At 48.3% G+C, this 21,216-nt stretch overlaps 1 protein-coding gene across 1 annotated transcript in view; it reads left to right on the top strand.

The window, feature by feature from the left end:
• Window positions 1-21,216, top strand: part of IQCA1L (IQ motif containing with AAA domain 1 like) — a 1,109,403-nt gene that overhangs the window by 901,863 nt on the left and 186,324 nt on the right. Inside the window, exon 12 of the mRNA XM_069646014.1 lies at window positions 18,477-18,532. Within this exon, the coding sequence (XP_069502115.1) occupies window positions 18,477-18,532 (56 nt within the window). The remainder of the gene's footprint in view (window positions 1-18,476; window positions 18,533-21,216) is intronic.

Below are 21,216 nucleotides of genomic sequence, written 5' to 3'. Positions count from 1 at the left end.
CATTGCCAGGAGCAGGAAAAAATGCAACTCCGACGGCAGCTACCGCCAGGGTTGTAATGAGGCCCAATTTGAGAAAGGAAACAGTCTAACATTTGGAAAAGAAATTAAACCAGTCCCAGCCAATCGAAGGCATCACAAGAGCTAATTCCCCAGAAAGACATCAAAGAGGGAGAAGAAGAAAGGAGACGGAGAGGGGAAAGGAGTTTGGAAGAAAGCTGGGGCAATTCCAAACTGTCCCTGGACAAGCGGGGACCACACTACATGTGAAATGGTAGCCCATTCCTTGTCCAACCGGCAGCAGCTAGTCTTAAAAGGGCTAACGCTGGAATCCATCCCACCAGAGGCCAGACTGCTAGAAGAGAGGTAGACCTAGTGGATGGTTCTGTGCCACGGAGAAGGAAGTTTGACATGAAAGTCTTTTTGACCATACAGTCCTTTGGCAGGTGGATGATAAATATCATCTGCCTTAAGAGGACCCTCCAAGAGGGGTGGGGACATACCTACTTAATTGAATGCTTTGAACCCTAAGCTCTAGTGGAGACCTGCTGTTAAAGCTGATGAAACCCAAGGTCTGGAAGAAACCTACTGTGAGAGTTTATGAGACCCAAGGTCTAGGAGAGAGCTTTTGTCAAAGGGGATGAAATCCAAGATCTCTGTTTGGGGAGAGACCTGAAATGTGCAAGGATTGTGGTGAGAAGATGAATAAAGATTGAAGCAAACCGGGGATGAAGGGAAGCCTCAGAGAAACGACAAGTAACTTATGAATTCTGAGAAGTCTTTTGAGAGCTGGTGAAAGCAAAGCAGGACGCCTGCAAGAGTCAAGACGGAGAGTAGACCCTAAAAGAGCCTTCTCAGAAGTATATGTTTGTTTGGATTAGCTTAGGGCTGGACGTTTAAGGTAAGGATTTTGGGAACGCTTTTGATTGCCAAACATTGTAACATTTGTGTCGTAGCTTAGTGTAGCCAGAAGGCTTATAGTCTAGTGAAGATTACGTCTCAGAACATTCTGTTGGCCACATCAATTGGACACCGTTTTGTAGAGTACAGTGTCCCAAAGATGACCAGGGAGTTATGAGAGTAGGATTAGGAATTGTATCATTGGGATGCTGAATTCTGCAGGTGTTTGACATCTGGAGGGAACCCCACTTAGTTTTGACTCCTTTTTGACACTTCTGACTTTAGAAGTACCCTTATCTTTTTGTAGATTGAGCAATGGATCCTGCAGGCTTTTATTGAAATGGAGTGTGTCTTCCCACCGATTCCTCATCTTTGATATAACCATATCCTGCTTTACAGTCTCTAAGGTTTTTCCACCGTAGAGCGTGCTGTATGGCATTCAGTCGTTGTCCCTCGACGGTTACCATTCCCGCGTTCAGACGTGACTTTGATGTTAGCATAAATAGCTTGCACTGCGCCCGTTGCCTCAGTTCCGTTTTGAGATGTGCAGACTGTGACTTGAAGATTTCAATCACAGATCTGTACAGAATATGGTCTCTGGTGCCTTTGAGTGCGTCTACTGCCAGTCGATGACTAGCAAGGCCTTAAAAGAGAGAAGGTTGAAACTCATCTTATGTCCATCGTTCTCTAAATATCCGTCTTCCACTCCTTCGAAGAGGAAATCTTCTGAAGGCAGGAGCTCTAGCAGAGACGCATCTCTAGAAAGGCCCATGAAATGTTCCAAACATTTCAAGCAATAGAGATTTAGGAGCGGCTCTCGTCATTCTTCGTATTCACGAAAGAAATCGAAGAAACCATGCTATCATTCCTCATGGTCCAACTCCTCACCCAACAAGCAGCAGGTACATTTTCCAGATAAGACTGCCCCAGCGGCCAAATGGTAAAAGTTACACCAGAAAATGATGGTTGTGTTTTTGAAGGTAGCCCAACCGGATAACTTGAAAGAGCCAAAGAAGGCTAGCGATCCCACCGCCTCTTCCAAGACTGGTAGGGAATTGAATAAAGGTTTGACTCACGCACACAAAAGCCTGGGTCAGAGGATCTCAGGGATGTTACCTCAAGTAGCGTCAACAGTGTCGACTACAGAAAAAACATCGAAGCCAAAGGCTACTATACCCTCCTTGTCGAAGTAATCGAAATCGAAGAGCCCTTCGGCGTCGACCTCGGATATATCTTTGGCTATTAAACCTCAGTCCAATGTTCCTAAATAATTGATCTCTGAAAACTCTTGTTTGGAGGACCTGGCTACTCTTCTTAAGGAAGCCAGTGGTCTCCATAACTCCCCTGAGGCAGAATTCAACACTCCAGATGTAAATGCACACCCTAATGCAGCCCATAGAACGGTCACAAACTGGGTAATTCAATGTTTGGGCTGGGGACGTCCTGCAAAGGATATAAGTTAGGATAACCTGACTGATATGCTGAATAAAGGCCCCCCTAAAGAGCCTGTGTTGCCCATTCAGGTTTAAATAACCCCATTTTAGAGAACTCTCAAAATCCTGACACCACTCTAGCTGTTAATACAGAGTTGGTGAAGAAATACAGGCCATCTTCCTTAGGTCCTGATTTTCCTTCAAGGCACCCAACTCCAGAGAATTTGGTAGTGCAGGCGGCTACTTCCAATTCCAAGGCAGCGGCTTATCCACACATCCCCGAGGATAGACATGACAAAAGTAAGATGCCTTAGTGAAAATAGTATTTTCGGCTGGAAGCATAGCTTTAAAAGCCATTACTGCTTCTTCTGCTTTTGCAAGATATTCTTATACTTTATAGAGTACTATTGCACAGGCCGCAGACAACATCCCTGAAGATGAGAGAAGAGTTGTACAATCTCATCAACATTAGCAAAGATGCATCCGGGATCTTCAGTCGTGCCTGGATGCATCTGACAGTGTTGGCCATTGTATGGGCTTTAATGCAGTGATAAGTAGGTTTGCATGGTTATGCAAATCTGGTTCGCCCCATATGTCTAATTAAGACAACTAGACATGCCCTTTGATGAGTCCGATCTCTTTGGCTTAAAGGCAGATGATAGCTTAGAAAAGCTGCAAGCTTCTAATGTTGCTGCATAGTCTTTGGAGGCAGCCATCCATCAGCCACAACAGCAACAACCGCCTTCGCAGGCTTGTAGAGGGTGTTTCTTTCATTGGTACTACTCCTCTTTTGGTCAAAGAGGAAGACACCAAGCTACACAGAGAGGACAAAGGAGATTCAGAAACGCCCCTAGGGCCCGTGGAGGAAATACTGCCCAAGAAGCCACCCATTCAATGCCCTCTGCCTCAGCCCCAAAACCTCACTGAGCACTTTGTGTACAGGACTCCGGAGGGAAACAGATTATGATATGATATGATATGGCATTTATAACGTGCCTGTACACAAGTGTTTCTAGGTGCGACAAAACAAGGAGGGGAAAACAGGGGGAGGACAAAAGAACGATTTTACTAGGCCCTGTGTCATTCAGATTGTGCAAGTGCGGGGAGGGGAAGGGAAGAAGTGCCGGGGGGTATGGAGAAGTGCAAGTAATCAATCAAAAAGTGCAGCCAGGGGTGGCTGAGTGCAGGTATCAGAAGTGCAGCCAACGCGGGGCTCATAAGTGCGGAGAGAAGGGACTGTAGGGTTACAAATACAGACCACAAGTGCTGGGGGTGCCAAGAGGCATTGCGAGGTGCAACTGGACAGGCAGGGACCTGGGCCCAAGTTCAGAGGGTGGCCAGGTGATCAGTGTGTGGAGTAGACAGGTCATCAGCAGGGGAGAGGAAGAGAGAAAGCGGAAGTGATGGGGAAGGTCTTGAGTTGCTTCCGGAACCGAAGGTGGTTCTGCTCAAGCTTGAGAGAGGGAAGGAGGATGTTCCAGAAGGAGGCCCCAGCCGAAGAAAGAGATCTGCCCCAAACTCTCTGCTTGAAAAAACGGCAGACCCTCAGAGAGTTGGAGGTGGATGAGCAGAGAGCTCGAGAAGGCAGATGTTTAGGAAGAGAGAGTTAGAGGTAGTGTAGTCCCAGGCCTCAGAAAGCCTTGTGGACAATGCAAAGGGTCTTGAACTTGATCCTTGCTACCACTGGGAGCCAATGAAGAGATTTCAGGGCTGGAGAGATACGATCCCTGGGCTTGATGCCAAGTACAAGTCTCGCAGTCCTATTCTGGATAAGTTGTAGAGTACGGAGAGTAGAGGCAGGAAGATTTAGAAAGTGGATGTTACAGTAGTCCAGTCTAGAGAGGACAATGAGCTTCTGGGGGAAAGTGAAGAAAGGAAGAATACCTCTGAGGAGGTGCAGCTGATATTTTAACTTCTTAGAGACATTGGAGATGTGAGGAGAGGGTGGAGTCAAAGATGACCCCAAGGTCCTTAACCCCACAGGTAGGATCAGGAAGAGGGCTGTGAGTGGGCATCCAGAGAGAGAGAGAGAGAGAGAGAGAGAGAGAGAGAGAGAGAGAGAGAGAGAGAGAGAGAGAGAGAGAGAGAGAGAGAAAGGAGGGAGCTGGTGTTCCGATGAGAAGGATCTCTGTCTTACTGGCATTAAGGAAGAGATCATTGGCGGCACACCACCCATGGATTGCGGACAGACAGACAGTCAGGAATTAGAGAATAATTAGATACAGCCAAGGAGATCCTGAAAGAGAGCTGGGTGTCGTCCGCATTACACTGAAACTTGGAGTATAGAGCTGCGATGCGGTGGAAAAGAGGTGCCAGGTATTGGTTGAACAGCCAGGGAGAAAGGTTTGACCCCTGGGGAACACCACAGGTAGAGAGAGAGAGAGATAGAAGAGAGGAAGGCCCCAGTTGGACCTGAGAGGGTAGATCAGTGATAAAGGAGGTCAGCCAGACCAGGGCCTGATCAGTGATGCCCAAATTATCATGGATGGCATGGTTGACCGTATCAAAAGCAGAAGTAAGATTGAGGAGAATGAGGATAGAAGGAAGGTTAGAATCAAGGTTAGAGAGCAGGTCTTCACGGATGTTCAGAAGAGCAGTGTCCGTGCTTCTGGCTGCTCTGAAGCCAGACCGATGGTCATGGAGACAACCAACAGATTCAGTGAGCAGGTTAAGCTGGGAGTTGGCCAGCTTTTCCAAGAGTTTGCCCAGGAAAGGAGAGATCGAGATTTGGTGGTAGTTAGCTGGAGAGGAGGGACGGGCAGGGGGCTTCTGAAGGAGGGTTGCACGAGGGAGTGCTTCAGGGGGGAGTGGGAAGATTCCAGTGGCAAAAGAGTGATTGCAGAAATCGGCCAAGGCTGGAGCAAGGCTGTCAATGTCGTCCTGATGGTTCTGGAAGAACAGGGAAGAACCTGTTTTGACGAGACTTTCATAGATCGGACTTGTCTAGAAACGTTGTATGGGGTGAACAAGGGAAAGGAAGAGACAGGAGGGGGAAAGGCAGCCACATGAAGTCCAGGAGTAGAGGAGGAGGAAAAAGAGGAAGAGAGGATGGACAGGATGTCCTGAGGTTTAATGATGAAATGAGAAGCCAAGGCTGTACAGAGGGCCTGGGAGGGAACAGTTGAGGCAGAGACGGCAGCAGGATTAGCCAGCTCCTTGACGAGTTTGAAGAGTTTGTCCGATTTGTTAGATGCCGCAGAGATGGGGGCTTGGATGTGTGCTCCCTTCTTGGCGAGGAAAGAGAGTCTGTACTGCCTTTGGAGCAGGCGGCAGGCCAGTTTGTCAGAGGGTGCTTCTGTTGCTCTCTACTTCCTCTCCGCTAGCCTACACATAAGGGTGACAAGGTCGGAGTCATGCCAAGTGTTGCAGTTGGATTTGGGTTTTAAGCGGATCCTCATAACAGGGGCAAGTACATCAAGAGCGTCATAGATAGAAAGATGAAGGTTTGAAAGGGCTGTGTCAGGGTGTGAGTCAGCCAAAGGTGCATGAGGAGAAGAGAAAGTAGCAGTGAAAGTCTCCACTGACACACGCTTCATAGGTCAGATGACTGAGAAGGTAGGTGGTAGTGCTGGAGTCGGCTTGGCGTGAGGGGTGGAGAGAGAGAGATTGGAGGAAAGGAAAAACTGATCACTCCAGGAAAGAAGAGTGGTGAGAGGTTTGGAGAGGGGGAGGTCTGATCAGGGTGTGCCCTGGGGAGTGAGTCAGGCCAGAGGGAAGAATACAGAGAGAGAATCGCAAAGGTTGCAAAAGAGTCCTGCAGAAGGACAAGAAGCATCTGAGTGGAAGTTAAGGTGCCTGAGGAGGAGAAGTTTAGAGGTAAAGGCGAGGAGGAAGGAAGAGAGGTCCGCCCACTCAGAAAGGAAGGGGGCTACCTGGACAGGCGGCTGGTAGATAGTGGCCACAGGGGGAGAAAGGCCAGGAGAGAGAGAGAGCCTGCAGACCGGGCATTCAAATGAGTCCTGCATAGGAATGATAGAAGCGGAGATACACTCTAGGAAGATCAGGGCTATACCCCCACCAGGACGGTTGATTCTGGGCGTGGAGAAGATCTTGTAGCCACCAGGAAGGAGAGTGTCAAAGCGCGTGGCACAGCTGGCCGTGAACCACATCTCGGTCAGACCGAGAACATTCAGATCGAGTTCTTCCAGGAGACGGCAGATGTCAGAGGAGTGTTTGACAGCTGAGCGAGAGTTGAGAGTAGCAATGTGGAGCTGATTGCCCCCTTTGAACGTCTTCGGTGGAGGGCTAAAGGTCAGAGGTACACTGCATGGAAGTGTTGAAGACGCCCGAGGATGGGCAGGGGAGGAAGGAGCTGAGGGCATGGTAGCCAAAGAGGAGGAGGTGAGTGCCAGAGGGATGGCAGAGGAAGAAGGTAACAGGGTGGCTGGAGAAGCAGCCAAGGCAGCTGTAGAGGTGGCAGAGGATGGAGGAGGCAGAGGAGCCAGAGACGGGAGAGAAGGGCCAGCAGGAGAAGTCGATATGGCGCGGGAAGCATCTATCAAAAAGGAGAATGTTGGCCTGAGGGCCTTGGACCAAGACGGCACCATTTAGGTAAACATTAATGATAGTCTTGGAGGAGTGGAAGGGGGCCAGGAGGGTAAAGAAGAAAAAGGAAGGAGAACAGAGACCATATTGAAGGTCCATAGACCTGGAGAGGGAACAACAAAGAGTTTGTCTGTAAGGGTCTGTCTGGAGGAAGCACTGGTGTAGGTGGTTACCAGTCATTTGGTCGAAAAAAAAGGTCGACAGGACAAATGGTCGACACCATTTGGTCGAAAGACAAATGGTCGAATTTTTTTTTTTTTGTATTTTCACTTTTTTTTTTTTGGGGGGGGGTCCACCCCCAACCCCCTTTTTTTCTAAAAAACCCTTTTTTCCCTAAACGAAAACCCAAAAAATATATATATAAATAAAAAAAAATTCGACCATTTGGCTTTCGACCAAATTCCATCGACCATTTGTCTTTCGACCAAATGTCTTTCGACCAAATGACTGGACAGCGGTGTAGGTATCAACAATAGGGAGGAGAACAGGATGTCCCTTTTGAACTTCTCCCTACCAGACTTAGTGAAAAGGATAGGATAGTTGATAGAAAAGCAGTTAGAGAAGATAGCTGAGACAGAGAGCATCATAGAGGGTGGGGCGGAAGAGTGGGAGGAGGGTGAGTGGAGGGAGGAGCTAGGGAGCAATCAGGAGGAGAGGAGAGGCATTAGGGCGAGGGGACACAGAAGGAGGAGGGTCACACAACAGACAGAACAATGACCAGGATTCAGATGCAATATATAGACAAAGTCGGTTGCCAACAGAACCTAGAAGTAAGAATGGGTATAGCAGACAGGCAGGCAATACAATGTAAGCAAAACAGAGGAGAAACAAAACCGCCAAAAACAGAGCAATCGACCAGGGAACCTAGAAGAAAAATAACACAGCAGGGATGCAGGCAGTACAATGTAAGCAAATAACCATGGATAGCAACGCCTAAAAACAGAACAACCAACCAAGGGAACCTAGAGGAAAAATAATTAACACAGCAGGGATGCAGGTAATGCAGTGGAGCCAACAACCACAGAGAACAAGATCACAGAACAGTACACAATAGGTCAGGGGAATTGACCCAGGACCTGCAAGAATGGAATTGCATTAGTTCAGAGGCAGGGGACAGTGCCTCAAGAGTAGTTTCCCATTTCTGAAAAGACCTCCAGATTCTCCTCTGAGCGATCAATCTCTTTAGGGAACCAGATCGCTCCTTCTACAGGAGATTCTTTCCCTGTTGGAGAAAGGTGCTGTGGAAAGGGTACCTGGAGTGGCACAATACCAGGGTTGCTGCTCCACCTATTTTTTAGTTCCAACGAAAGAGTGAGAACTACGACCCATCTTGGATATGAGACGCTTGAACAAGTTCCTTAGGAACGATAGATTCAAAATGGTCACGCTTTCGCAGATCCTCCAGGCCCTTTACCTCTAGAATTGGGTGGTGTCACTCGATCTTCAGGATGCTTTCATGCGCCTATACATCCCAAGCACAGAAAGTACCTGAGGTTTGCCATTGCCATTGGCAGTTCTCATTATCAGTTTCAGTACTGCCTTTCGGGCTGACCTGCACCCTAATGGTCTTCGCCAAACTGATGGCGGTGCTGGCAGCGAATCTAAGGAGGGGAAGCATTCGCATCTTTCCCTAACTAGACGATTGGCTTGAACATCTCAACAGCACCTGCAACTCTCTCCACAAGCTGGGCTTCTTCCTCAAATTCAAGAAGTCCCAGACACCTTCTTAAAAGCTGCAGTTCATTGGAGCAGTCCTGGACTCGTCCTCAGGGAAGGCTGTATCTCCTGAGCTGAGGACTCAACATATCTTGCAGATGGTTACAAGATTTCAGAATGCCCAACATCTACCAGCATTCAGTTTTCATAGGTTGCTGGGCCTCATTGCATCCTGTATTTCTCTGGTGCCGGAGTCCCATTTAAGGATGAGGTACCTCCAGTGGGCCCTCAGATTCCAATGGTTGCAATTCTCAGGCAGGATGACGGACCTTATCCAGGTCCCGAGCAAGATCGTACAGGATCTCCTCTGGTGGGCCTGCGAATGTGATGATAGGGGAAGCTTTTTGGCAACCCTGGCCAGAGATAACAGTAGTCATAGAGTCTTCCCTCACAGGTTGGGAAGCTCATAATGAGTGATTGCACGATCTGTGGACTGTGCTCCCCATCAGAGTTGACTACACATAAACCTTTTAGATCTGAGTGCAATCAGACTGGCGTTGATGGCAATTTTTGCCGTCCATACAGAGGAAGAACGTCCTGGTAATGACAGACAACACAGTGGCCATGCATTACCTCAACATAAGAGGTGGTGTATTGTTACTATCACTGAGCAGGGAGGCAATGCAGCTCTGGTTGTGGGTGCTACAAAACAGTATTTCTCTATCGGCTGTTCAACTTGCTGGAGAAGAGAATATGGTGGTGGACGCTCTGAGCAGGCACAGCACGGTCTCCCACAAGTGGGAGTTTGCTCAGGAAGTCCTTCTAGAGATCTTCGCCCTTTGTGGAAACCCTGTTTCCGTCCGATATCAACAAATAATACAACCTGTTTTGCTCCAGGGAATTTCCTCAGAGAGGATCTCTGGGGGACATGTTTGTGGTGGACTGGGAAATTCCACTCCTGTGTGCATTTCCACCAGTCCCCGCCATTCCTTTTGTCATCAGGAGGTTGAGGAGGTTCAGGAAGTCCATGATCCTGATTGCTCCGAATTGAGCCAGGAGGACATGGTACCCAAACCTTCTAGACATGTCCGTCTGCCCTCCATTGTGTCTTCCCAGAGAGTGGACCTACTCTCGCAAGAGGGAGGCCATCTTCCTCACTCAGAAATCGGAACACTGAACTTTCATGCCTGGTTTCTAAATAGGTTAAGATACAAAGATTGGGACCTCCTGGAAGACGTGATAGAGGTGTTGCTTTCAGACAGAAGACCAGCGAAAAAAACACTATACCACTGCCGTCGGAATACATTTTGCAGCTGTTGTAGAGCTGAAGTTATTGATCCTTTCACTTGCAATACACCTCAAGTACTTTCTTTTTTGTTGCACCTAGCCCATCAGGGGCTGCAGGTGGCTACCATCAAAGATTACCTGGCAGCGTTATCCATCTTTAAATGCATTCCAGAGCAAGGCTCTTACTTCAAGATGCCAATTGTCATTCAATTCCTCAAGGGATTGACAAATACTTTCCCACCAGTACCCTTCTGGTCTCGTCCTGGGATTTGAATCTGGTATTAACCTTCTTGATGGAGCTCCATTTGAACCTCCCCATTCTACTCAGGTTACTGACCTTGAAAGCAATCCTTTTGGTAGCCATCACTTCTGCACCCTCCTTGTACAATATTTTCCAAGGACAAGGTAGTCTTGAGGGCTCAACCCTCATTCCTTCCCAACGTTGTGTTCTAATTCCATCTGACACAAAAAATAACAATCCCGCATTTTAGAGATGAAGAGAGGTTACACGGGTTGGATCCAAAAAGGGCTCTTAGCGTCTACATTTCTAGGATGAAAAATGTCAGGCAAGATGACCAACTGTTCATTGCTTATACAGGCCACAGACTAGGCCATGTCGTGACCAATCAAACTTTATCTCATTGGATCATCTTATGTATTTTGGAGTGCTACTCCATTGTGGATAATAATGTCCCATCCAAGAGTCCATTCCACCAGAGGAGAGGCTACTACTTTAGCTCTTTAAAGAGGTGTCCCAGTTTTGATGAGCGGTTCTGCACAACATCAACCAATAGTGACAAAAAATTGCTGCTATTGGAGTCTATCAAAGATGAGGAATCCGTGGCAGGACACAATCCATTTGAAGCACAAATTACTGACTCCTGGTAATGTTCTTCCTACTGGATGTTCCTCCCACTGATTCCTCATCGCCCTCCCCACCTTTCCCTCTACTGTGGGTGGATTTTTCTAATATACCTTTTCTAATATACCTTCCTTGTCCCGGGAGGATAGCTCTGCGGCAAGTTCTGTATTGGAAACAAGACGACACGAAGCAACACAGGTTCGATCCCCGGGTGCGCGCTTAGAAAATTCTGGGTTCTAAGCGCGTTATAAATACGCAATTAAAACATATCCTGTAACAGCGCTTCAATGCCCCCGAGCTGTGTGAGCGCTTTAAAAATGCAAATAAATAAATAAATAAAATGCAAGTTATATAATCCTCAACTCAGTTGTGCAGAAATAGGGATAAACTAAGAACTGAGGCAAGAGGCGCAGTGCATGCTATTTATGCTAACATTGATGTCTGGATGCGGGAATGGTAAACGTCGAGGGACATTGACTCGATGCCGCACAGCACCCTCAGCTGTCGAAAATATATTCAAGACTGCAAAGCTTGGTGGCCAACGAGCGACCGATGTAGACGCGTGCTCGCTGAGCTCCCGGTGCCGCCAACACATCCTGCCAAATCCTGGGGGAATTTGACTTGCGACACTCCTGCAAAATTACGAAAAGTTGGCCGACAGACGACACGACACATTGCAGTTGCTCCCGTAACAAAACGGAGGCCGGAGGCGAAGATAACTGCGGTGGAAGGTGATAGAGCGTGGCACCCGCCGAACTCGATCCAAGATGGCCGACAGTGACTTGGGATAGTGCGCCACTGACATCCGGCACGAAGAACAGCGCCATACAGGAGGAGCGAACGCTTGATGGGAAGGCAGTGACCAACCGTACGCGCTCCGCTCCGCTCCGCGTTGAGCGCCCGCCAACTCAGAACAAGGGGCGACAGACAGCGACGGAGAGGCACGTGATTGGGCACGCGAAACGGTGAGGAGCAGGGTGGGCGGGAGGCAGTGGTTGCGAGCAGCTTTCCCGCTTGCCCGCTCCCAGAAAATCGCTTGTGATTAGATCGAGAGTTAAATCCGTGCCCCGGCCCACGCACAACGCTACTAGAATCATCAAGGCGGATCCTCATCGAAGTTGTGACTGCAACGGTCATGGGCAAGGACAAGAGCAGGAGAGGCACGACGCAAAGCAAAATGGAACAATACGCGGTGCCCACACTGGCCACGGAGCCGACACAGGAAAGATCGGCAATTACTGAAGATGAGGAACCCGAACCCTCTCTCAAAGACATTATGAACGCCATAGCCAACTCCAGAACCGCTATGGAGATTAAAATGGACGGCATCAGCACAGAAGTGTCCCTCCTACGCCATGACTTGCAGAAACTCACGTCCCGCACGGGAGAGGCGGAAACCCGCATATCCAACACGGAAGATGGCCTCCGAAACATCCATCAACAGATGACCAGAGTACTGCAACGTGTTAAGACTCTAGAGGAACGGGTGGAGGAAGGAGAGGGGCGCTCTAGACGGAACAATATACGAATCCTGGGATTACCTGAGAAAAGTGAAGGCCCCTCCATGGAACTATTCCTTGAACAACTACTCATGGACCTATACGCCCCAAAGAATTTTTCGAAACTTTTCTCCATTGAACGTGCACATCGAGTCCCAACAGGCAGACCAACGCCTGGGGCCCCACCCCGCACTGTGATTGCCAAAATCCTAAATTACAGAGATCGCGACGCGATACTGCAAATGGCCAGATCCAAGGGAGCCACGACCTACAACGGCGCGAAAATCGCTTTCTTCCCGGATTTCACACGGGAAGTACAAAGAGCACGCCAATCATTTGACCAGCTTAAGAAGAAGCTACAGACCCAAAACATCAAATATGGTCTCCTGTTCCCGGCACAGCTGAAAATTTACCATAATGGCACAACCGTGCACTTTAATGACCCAAAGGATGCATGGAATTGGGCAGAAAATAACCTGGAGGGAGATTGGGGCCCCACAAATAGAAGGGAACGTGAACGAAACAGACCGCGCCCGGACAGATCCCCGAATGCACAACCACTACAAGGCCAGGATGGACTACCACCAAGAGAAGCCGACTGAAGTGTGCGGACACATGCTGATAGCAATGCACTGTCAGAGCTTTTCCCCCCCCCCACATTGAAGAAATGGCGGCTCGAGCGGGGGCCCCCCCCCTCAACAAAGGTAATAGGACCAGCGCCGAGCAACGGCGACAGAATCGCAAAGAAGTTATATCGAATGTATTGATTGTTTGTTCGGTCCGAGCAGACCCTTGTCAGGCTCGGCCTAATGTTGGGGCGACAGGTACTTCCAGTTGGGGTGGAGTATGGGGAGGGTACGAGGGAGTTTGTGTTTAGGACAGAGTTTATTTGTTTGGTTTGCTGCTCTAAGATCAATGCGCGCAATAGGCTGGGGTCGGGTTCCAGGGGGGCGGATAAGGGGCAATGCCCGGAGATACACACAACATTACCCGGCATGTCCGATTCCCGACCACCATGACTGACCACACCGCTGAAAGCAAGAACAGGTCTATTAAGATAATGACCTGGAATGTGAATGGGCTAGGCAGCAGTATCAAGAGACGCCTTGTACTCCAATATTTGAACCGTTATACGCCCGATGTAGCCTTCCTAACCGAAACGCACCTGGCGGGCACAAACTGCAACCTCTTCAAGCGAACTAATTACCGCATCGCGATACACTCAGGTTTCTCCATGGGAGCTAGGGGGGTGCTGATCCTCGTGCACAAACGACTTCCACTGACCCTCTCATCCGTCACACAGGACCCAGGAGGTAGATTCGTTCACATAACCGCGACTCTTTGGGAGCGGCCTATATCCATGCTAGCCGTATATGCACCACCTACCTTACTCACTGCACTACTTGAAGATATAACGCCAATGTTGGCGGCGGACTCCTCGAGCTTGATGGTGGTGGGGGGAGACTTCAACGAGGTCATGCACCCAGAACTTGACCGAACACACATCCGCTCGAGAAATCCAGCTACGCATACCAAACTAGCCACGTTCGCCGACGCAATAGGCCTGAAAGATGTGTGGAGACATTTGCATCCTGGCACGAGAGAATACTCTTTCCTCTCCGGAGCACACGCCTCATTATCTAGACTTGATTACTTTTTTCTCCCGATCTCCGAATTACATCTAGCAACCGATGCACACCTCCTACCCAGAGGTATATCGGACCACTCCCCGCTCGTAATGGTGCTCAATACACACAGGCCGATTCCCCCACCCACGTGGAGGCTAAACAATTATTATCTGGGCTTCCCCGACCTAGTCGAACATATCAAAAAAGGAACAGAATCATACTTTGAACTGAACACAACCTCAGTGGATAGCCCTGTAACATTGTGGGAGGCATACAAACCCGTACTGAGAGGGGAACTCATATCCCAGATCGCAGCCCATAGGAAAAAACACGCCGCGGCGATCCGGGCGGCCGAAAAGCGAGTACAAGAGGCAGAGGTAGCTCATCTATCCCAAGACCTCCCAGAATCCCATCGCGAATTACAGCTAGCACAAAAACAGTTTCAAAACGTCGCCCTGGACAATGCCAAACAGGCACACGCAGCGATGCGGACCAGAGTGTACGAAACCGGGGATAAGGCAGGCAAAATGTTGGCGTGGCTGGAGAGGCGTGACGAGGGGCTCCGACATGTTAGAGCGATCAGAACACAGGGGAATACACTAGTGACAGCGGACCGTGACATAGCGGAAGAGTTCGCAAGCTACTACAAGGAACTCTATGGACCGCCAATCTCCCCCATTGACACCACACCCATCTCGGGAATCACCCTTCCCTCCCTGACACCTGAACAAAGAGCCCTGCTAGAAACCGACATATCGGAGAATGAATTGTCTGCAGCCATAGCCGACCTTCAACCCGGGAAAGCCCCGGGACCCAACGGCCTTCCGGTCGAGGTATGGAAGAAAATAGGCACGAGCGTAATTACACCACACTTGCTGAAAATGTATGAAACCTCCCGAAACAAAGGGTCCCTCCCACAAGACCTGAGACAGGCCACCATAGTGGTCATACCCAAAGCGGACAAACCCCCAGAGTGCTGCAGTTCGTATAGGCCCATTTCCCTTATCAATACAGAAACCAAAATTTTAGCGAAAACCTTAGCCAATAGATTGCAGCAAGTTATACCCTCCTTGATCCACCCGGATCAGTGTGGTTTTATGCCGCAGAGATCCACGCGGATGAATATACATCGATTATTCATGGCGATGGAGAATGCGACCACCATCCGAGACCCGTTGGCCCTGTTGGCCGTAGACTTCGAGAAGGCCTTTGACTCTATCAGGTGGGATGCGATCTGGGAGATAATGCAAAGGATGGGATTCGGGCCCCAGTTTATGAGCTGGGTTAAATTATTGTACAAATCCCCGCTAGCAGTCACGAAAGTGAATGGTCACGTGTCAGGCCCCTTTGAAATCGGCACAGGAACCAGACAAGGATGCCCACTGTCGGCCATGATATTCGCAATAGCGATTGAACCACTCGCTATACTGTTAAGAACAAACGAAACATGGAAGGGATTTAGATGGTCTGAAGCCTGGGAAGATAAGGTGTCCCTATACGCGGACGACTTATTGGTTTACTTACAAGACCCGGTCAGATCCTGCCCCATAGTGACTGATTTACTGCAGAAATACGGCTCCTTCAGTGGCCTGAAAGTAAACTGGGACAAATCCACCTTATTCCCACTTAAACAAGAGGGAGACTCGATCCCGCCCCAATGTCCCTACCGGGTAGAAAGGGAACAATTCAAATACCTAGGTATTCTAATAACAAATAAGCTGACTGATTATGTGCCCAGAAACCTGTACCCAGTCATGACAAGATTTGCAGAGGATGCCCGTCACTGGTCATCCCTCCCGCTGACACTACTGGGTAGAGCTGCACTCTTCAAAATGATGACCCTACCCCGCCTACTCTACATATTACAAAATGCCCCATTACACATCCCTTCAAACATATTTAGGAAAATAGACCAGACACTCCGCAGACTGCTGTGGAATAACGGTCATCCACGCATAGCCCTAGCTACACTCCAAAGATCCATATGGGAGGGCGGAATAGGACTACCCCGAATGCAAACATACTATTGGGCCAGTCAATTGATGAAAGTGAATGACCAACTACACGGCGACACCGATGCACCACACAACAAATCTCTAGAGTCGGACACTCCTGGAAAACCCATCATGCTGTACCTTTATAAGAAAAGAGACCGCGCGGCTACTCCCAACATGCGCGCACAGCTAACACAAATCTGGACAGACGCACACAAGTTCGTGGGATGGGGCGACAAACTATCGCAGGCCCAACCTCTGTGGAACAACAAGAACCTTCCAGGTGTATACACGCTCCCCAGGTGGCCGAACTGGTCCCGGCAAGGTCCGCCCATCTTGGGAGACGTTGTGAAAGATAACACCATGGTCCCTTTTGCAGAGCTGGCTCTCCGACTTGGACTTCCCCAAACCGAACATTACCACTATGCTCAACTACAACACGCACTACGAAACATCCTCCCCGAAGTGAGCCCCCTACCGGACTTCACCCCCATTGAGAGAAATCTACTCCCGGAACCAATTACCCGGAGAGTGACATCGGTTCTATATAGTGCCATAAGTTCCTTTGGCACACCAGATCTACTGTCACTGCGGACCAAGTGGGAATCGGACGTGGGGGCCATACTGCCGGAGGAATGGGTCATGACATTGATGTTCCCTAGGGAGATAGCGATTTCATCAAGGCTTAGATTGGTTCAATTAAAGATATTACACAGAGTATACTATCCCAGGGTGGCCCTACACAGATGGGGAAGAATAGATGATCCGAACTGCCTGCGATGCAAAACGGAAGAGGGTACCTTTTTCCACATCATATGGGATTGCACACATATACAACCACTTTGGGAGGCATGCTGTGCGGAACTCTCTAGAGTTATGGGGAAAACAGTTCCCAGAAACCCTAAGCTACTACTATTGGGGATAGATGATGAAATTGACCTATCTAGATATGAAAAACTGCTCTTGTTCACCACCACCGCACTTTTGAAAAGGAACATTGCTCAAAAATGGGGCTCGGACCAAATACCGAGCTATGAACAATGGAGAACGGATGTGGATATCTGTGTCGCAACGGAATACAGAGTATACGCGGCCAGAGGATGCCCGGCAAAAGCCCTGAAAGTGTGGAGGAAATGGGAAGATGCCCAATGAGGATTATAAAACAACTGGACGCTGCCTGCGGGCTCAACTAAAGCTGTCCCCCCCCCCTTTTTTCCTTTGCAAACATATGTGTACAACATCTGAAACAGCCAGTAACCCTCTCCGGCAATGCGCATGTATTGATTGTTTACGTTGTTTATTTGTTTAACCTTGTTTTTTCCTAAAAACACCAATAAAATGTGTTATTAAAAAAAAAAAGACTGCAAAGCTTGACATGGATATAGCAAAGATGAGGAATCCGTGGGAAAAACATCCAGTAGGAAGTAGGAAGAAGATTACCTTGGGTCAGTAATTTGTTCTTCTGACGTCTTCCCTGAAGAGAAACACAATAAAACTGTTGTTGAACTACCTAGTTAACGCACACACATCACCCTTTTGTCACATTCAATGGCACAGCCTGTATTCACACTGTACACCATACCTTTCTCTCCCATCCCAGACTTTCCCCTCTACCCACACTTCATACTATGTCTCACGCTCACAGTCTACATCCTGCCTGCACACTCCACACTGCATCCTCCTCACACCAATTTGCACATCTCACACCATCAATGTATATTCTACTCCACACTCTGAAACATATATTACACTTAGAGCTTTCTACTCACTACACTCCACACTTTCACAATATCATGGCACCCTAACTGTAGACACCACACTACTGTCTACCCGCCCACTCTACTCCAAACCCTTGTATACTCCATACCTCAACTCCAACCATTCCATACTTTCAAACTCCATACTTCAAACTGTCACCCCACACTTCAAAAATATCTAATCTTTGTATTTTACAGTACTCTGATTGTACAATGTACTCTTATAATCTTTATATGCTTTTCCTTAACTGCACACTGTGCCTTGCCCTCATTCTTCTTGTATCTACCTCATCACATCCTTCCCTCAGAATAATCATCACACCCTACTCTCATAGCCCATACCACATTCTATTCTTTGGGCTTCATTACGAGTTGGGCAGTAAGTGGTACAATTTGCGGTAACTGAGTTACTGCCAATTTTACCACTACACCAAATTATGAGTTTTGGCTTTGAGTGGAAGATTTACCTCCAGCAAAACCCTAGAGGAAAATCTTGCCACTCAACGCCAAATAATCGTCAGAATTGGCGGAATTACCACAAAAAACCTTTGGGTCCAAATAAACGGGGAATTACACTCCTACCACCACTTGTAATTAGGCGCAAATTCCGCCTGACCAAGTGGCAGTAATGCTAATTCCGCTGATTTACCGCATAATTACTGCTTAACTCGTAATGTTCCATTATAATACCATTCTATAATTTTGCAATCAATGCAATTCTGTACATTCTCCACAACCGCTGTGGCATCCCTTTCTCTCCACCATTCAAAACCCGCCAAACTACCCCCATTTTACTGTCGCACTCAATATAACATCTTACAATCGCACTGCACTCTGTTCACGCACCTTTTTGCCACATCCCCATGCCTTATTTTAGTCTGTTATATTTGAAATCGTCAATATTTTTTATATCACCAGAAAAAAGGTAAAAAGGGAGGAAAGAAGAAAAAAGAAAAGGATCTAACTCCTGACCGGTAAGTGTTTAACAACATCTTCCCTATTCCTTTTTATCAACAGGTGCAAGCTGCTCTTGTTGACTTATTCCTTCATTACCTTGCACTGCCTGTATGGTCATCACTCACTGGCTTATGCAAACCTTTTACACATCTTCCTGTCCCAACCATCTCTCTCTCTCTCTCTCTCTCTTTCTCTCTCTCTCGCTCTCTCCTCTCTCTCTCCCTCTCTCTCCTCTCTCTCTTCTCTCTCTTCTCTCTCTTCTTCTCTCTCTTCTCTCTCTTCTCTCTCTTCTCTCTCTTCTCTCTCTCTTCTCTCTCTTCTCTCTCCTTTCTCTCCTCTCTCTCTCTGTCTCGCTCTCTCACACAAATAAAAATGTTAACCCTTCCTTGACCTCTGCTATTGCTCTAACTGGATAACGGTGACCCTCCCATTCCCTCTTCTTGTCTCATTCATTGTATAGCATTGACTTTTTGTGCCTTCTTGCCATACGTCTCACTTTCCCATTGAGTAATACTGCTACTCATATTTCCCTTTCCTCTTGCACACATAATCGGCAATGCTGACCTATTACAGGTCTCTGTGCAGTACTCACTGGCTCATGTTGCCTTTCTTTAGGGCATCGTCTGTGGCTCTTTGGAGAATGCTGGCCGTTTCTGTTCCTGTTGCCTTCATTTAATTATTCTGCAGTCATATGCCCTCATCCCTTTGGATTCAGTTTAACTTTCTAGGACCTTTTCATGTATTGCTCACTATTTCATTGTGTAACACTGATCCATCTATGCCCCAATTTATGTAACTTCCAATTGATAATGCTGACCCTTCTGCATATTCTTCTTGTAGATAACATTAAATGAAATGACATTTATAACGCAACTATACACAAGTGTTTCAAGGCGCGGCGAGGCAAGGGAGGGGGACCAGAGGGAAGACAGACAGCAATCCTACTAAGCCAGGTGTCATTCAGAACGGGCAAGTGCATGGGAAGGGGTAAGGGGGAAAGTGCGAGGGAGAGGGGGGAAGTGCAGTACATGTGATAAAAGAATAATAACAAGAAGTAAAGTACGGCCAGCTGGTGGCAAGTGCAAGGGTAAGTGCAGACATCCGGTGTCAAGTGCTGGAAGTGGGACTGTAGGGATACAGAGACAGTCACGAGTGCGGGGGGCTGCCAGGAAGGCAGTGCAGGTGAGCGACTGGTGGTGGAGGGGACCTGCGCCCGGGAACAGAGGGTGGCCAGGAAACCAGTGCAGTTTCAGCCAGGGGTTCAGCAGGGTAGAGGAGGAGAAAAAGCAGAAGCAAAGAGAAAGGTTTTGAGGTGCTTCTGGAACCGGAGATGGTTCTCCTCAAGTTTCAGTGAAGAAGGGGAGGCTGTTCCAAAGGGTAGCCCCAGCCGAAGCGAGAGATCTGCCACCAACTCGTTGCTTGGAGAAGCGACTGACCCTGAGGGAGTTGGTGGCAGATGAGTGAAGAGCTCAAGAAGGAAGATATTTAGGAAGAGAGAGTTGAAGGTATTGAGGCCCCAGGCCCCAGAAGGCCTTGTGGACAATGCAGAGGGATTTGAACTTAATCCTCGCAGCCACTGGGGGCCAGTGCAGAGATTTCAGTCCTGGAGGGATGCGATCCCTGGGTTTGAGGCCAAGGACAAGTCTCGCAGTCTTGTTCTGGATATGTTGCAGAGGGCGGAGAGGGGAGGCAGGCAGATTTAGAAAGAGGCTGTTGCAATAGTCCAACCTAGAGAGTAACGGAGCTCTGGAGACAGTGAGCTTCTGGGGGAAGGAGAGGAAAGGAAGAATACCTCTGAGAAGGTGCAGCTGGTAGTGTGACTTCTTAGAGACGTCAGAGATGTGAGGAGAGAAGGAGAGTGTGGAGTCAAAGATGACCCCAAGATTTTTAGCCTTTAGCCACCTTTTTAGGTGGGAGCAGGAAGAGGGCCAAGAGAGGGCAGCCATAGAGTGACAGGAAAGGAGGGAGTGGTTGTGCTGATGAGGAGAATCTCAGTCTTACTGGCATTAAGGCAGATATCATTGGTAGCACACCACTCCTGGATGGCGGACAGACAGTCAGAGATGAGAGAGGGAGAAGAGGTGGCTGAGAGTAGCCTGAAAATGAGCTGAGTGTCATCCGCGTAGCACTGGAAGTTGGGGCAATAACTCAATAACCTTGGCAGTCCCTCTTCCTCTCAATTGCTAATGCTTGCCCATCAGTGGTCTCTATCTGAAACTCTCACGTGATATTGCTGACCACCTCCTTTTTCACGTAAATGTTATAGTTTAATGCAATCCATTTTATGGTCTTTTCCAATGGTTGCCATTGGATATTTGTGATCTTTTTATGCCCCCTGTGCCGTAGCTCACATTGGATAATGCTGGCACTCTATACTATCCCCTTGTGTCTCACATTAAATTATATTCACCATACCATGACATGTCCCTGTTACTCTCTTATTGGCTAAGATAGAGAATTGATCAACAATGTCTATTGTCTAGGGGTTCTCTTGCTGCCTTTTAATTGTTTATTTCTGGGAACTCTAGAAGACTTCCCTCATGGATTATTATTTTGCCCCCATTGCCATAGCCTCAGTTTACCACCTCTTTCAATGGTTTCCTTAGCCACAATGGATTTGAATATTGCTAATTTTAGCTCGTGTCTGTCGTGAATCTCCCCCCGTCTCACCTGAGATCGCTTCTTGCAGGGATCCGCGGGA

The sequence above is a fragment of the Ambystoma mexicanum genome, chromosome 2p, assembly GCF_040938575.1.
Source record: "Ambystoma mexicanum isolate Mex_15411 chromosome 2p, UKY_AmexF1_1, whole genome shotgun sequence".
NCBI classification, from domain to species: Eukaryota; Metazoa; Chordata; class Amphibia; order Caudata; family Ambystomatidae; genus Ambystoma; species Ambystoma mexicanum.
Note: the sequence above shows the minus strand (reverse complement) of the source record. Positions and strands in the feature narration are given on the sequence as shown.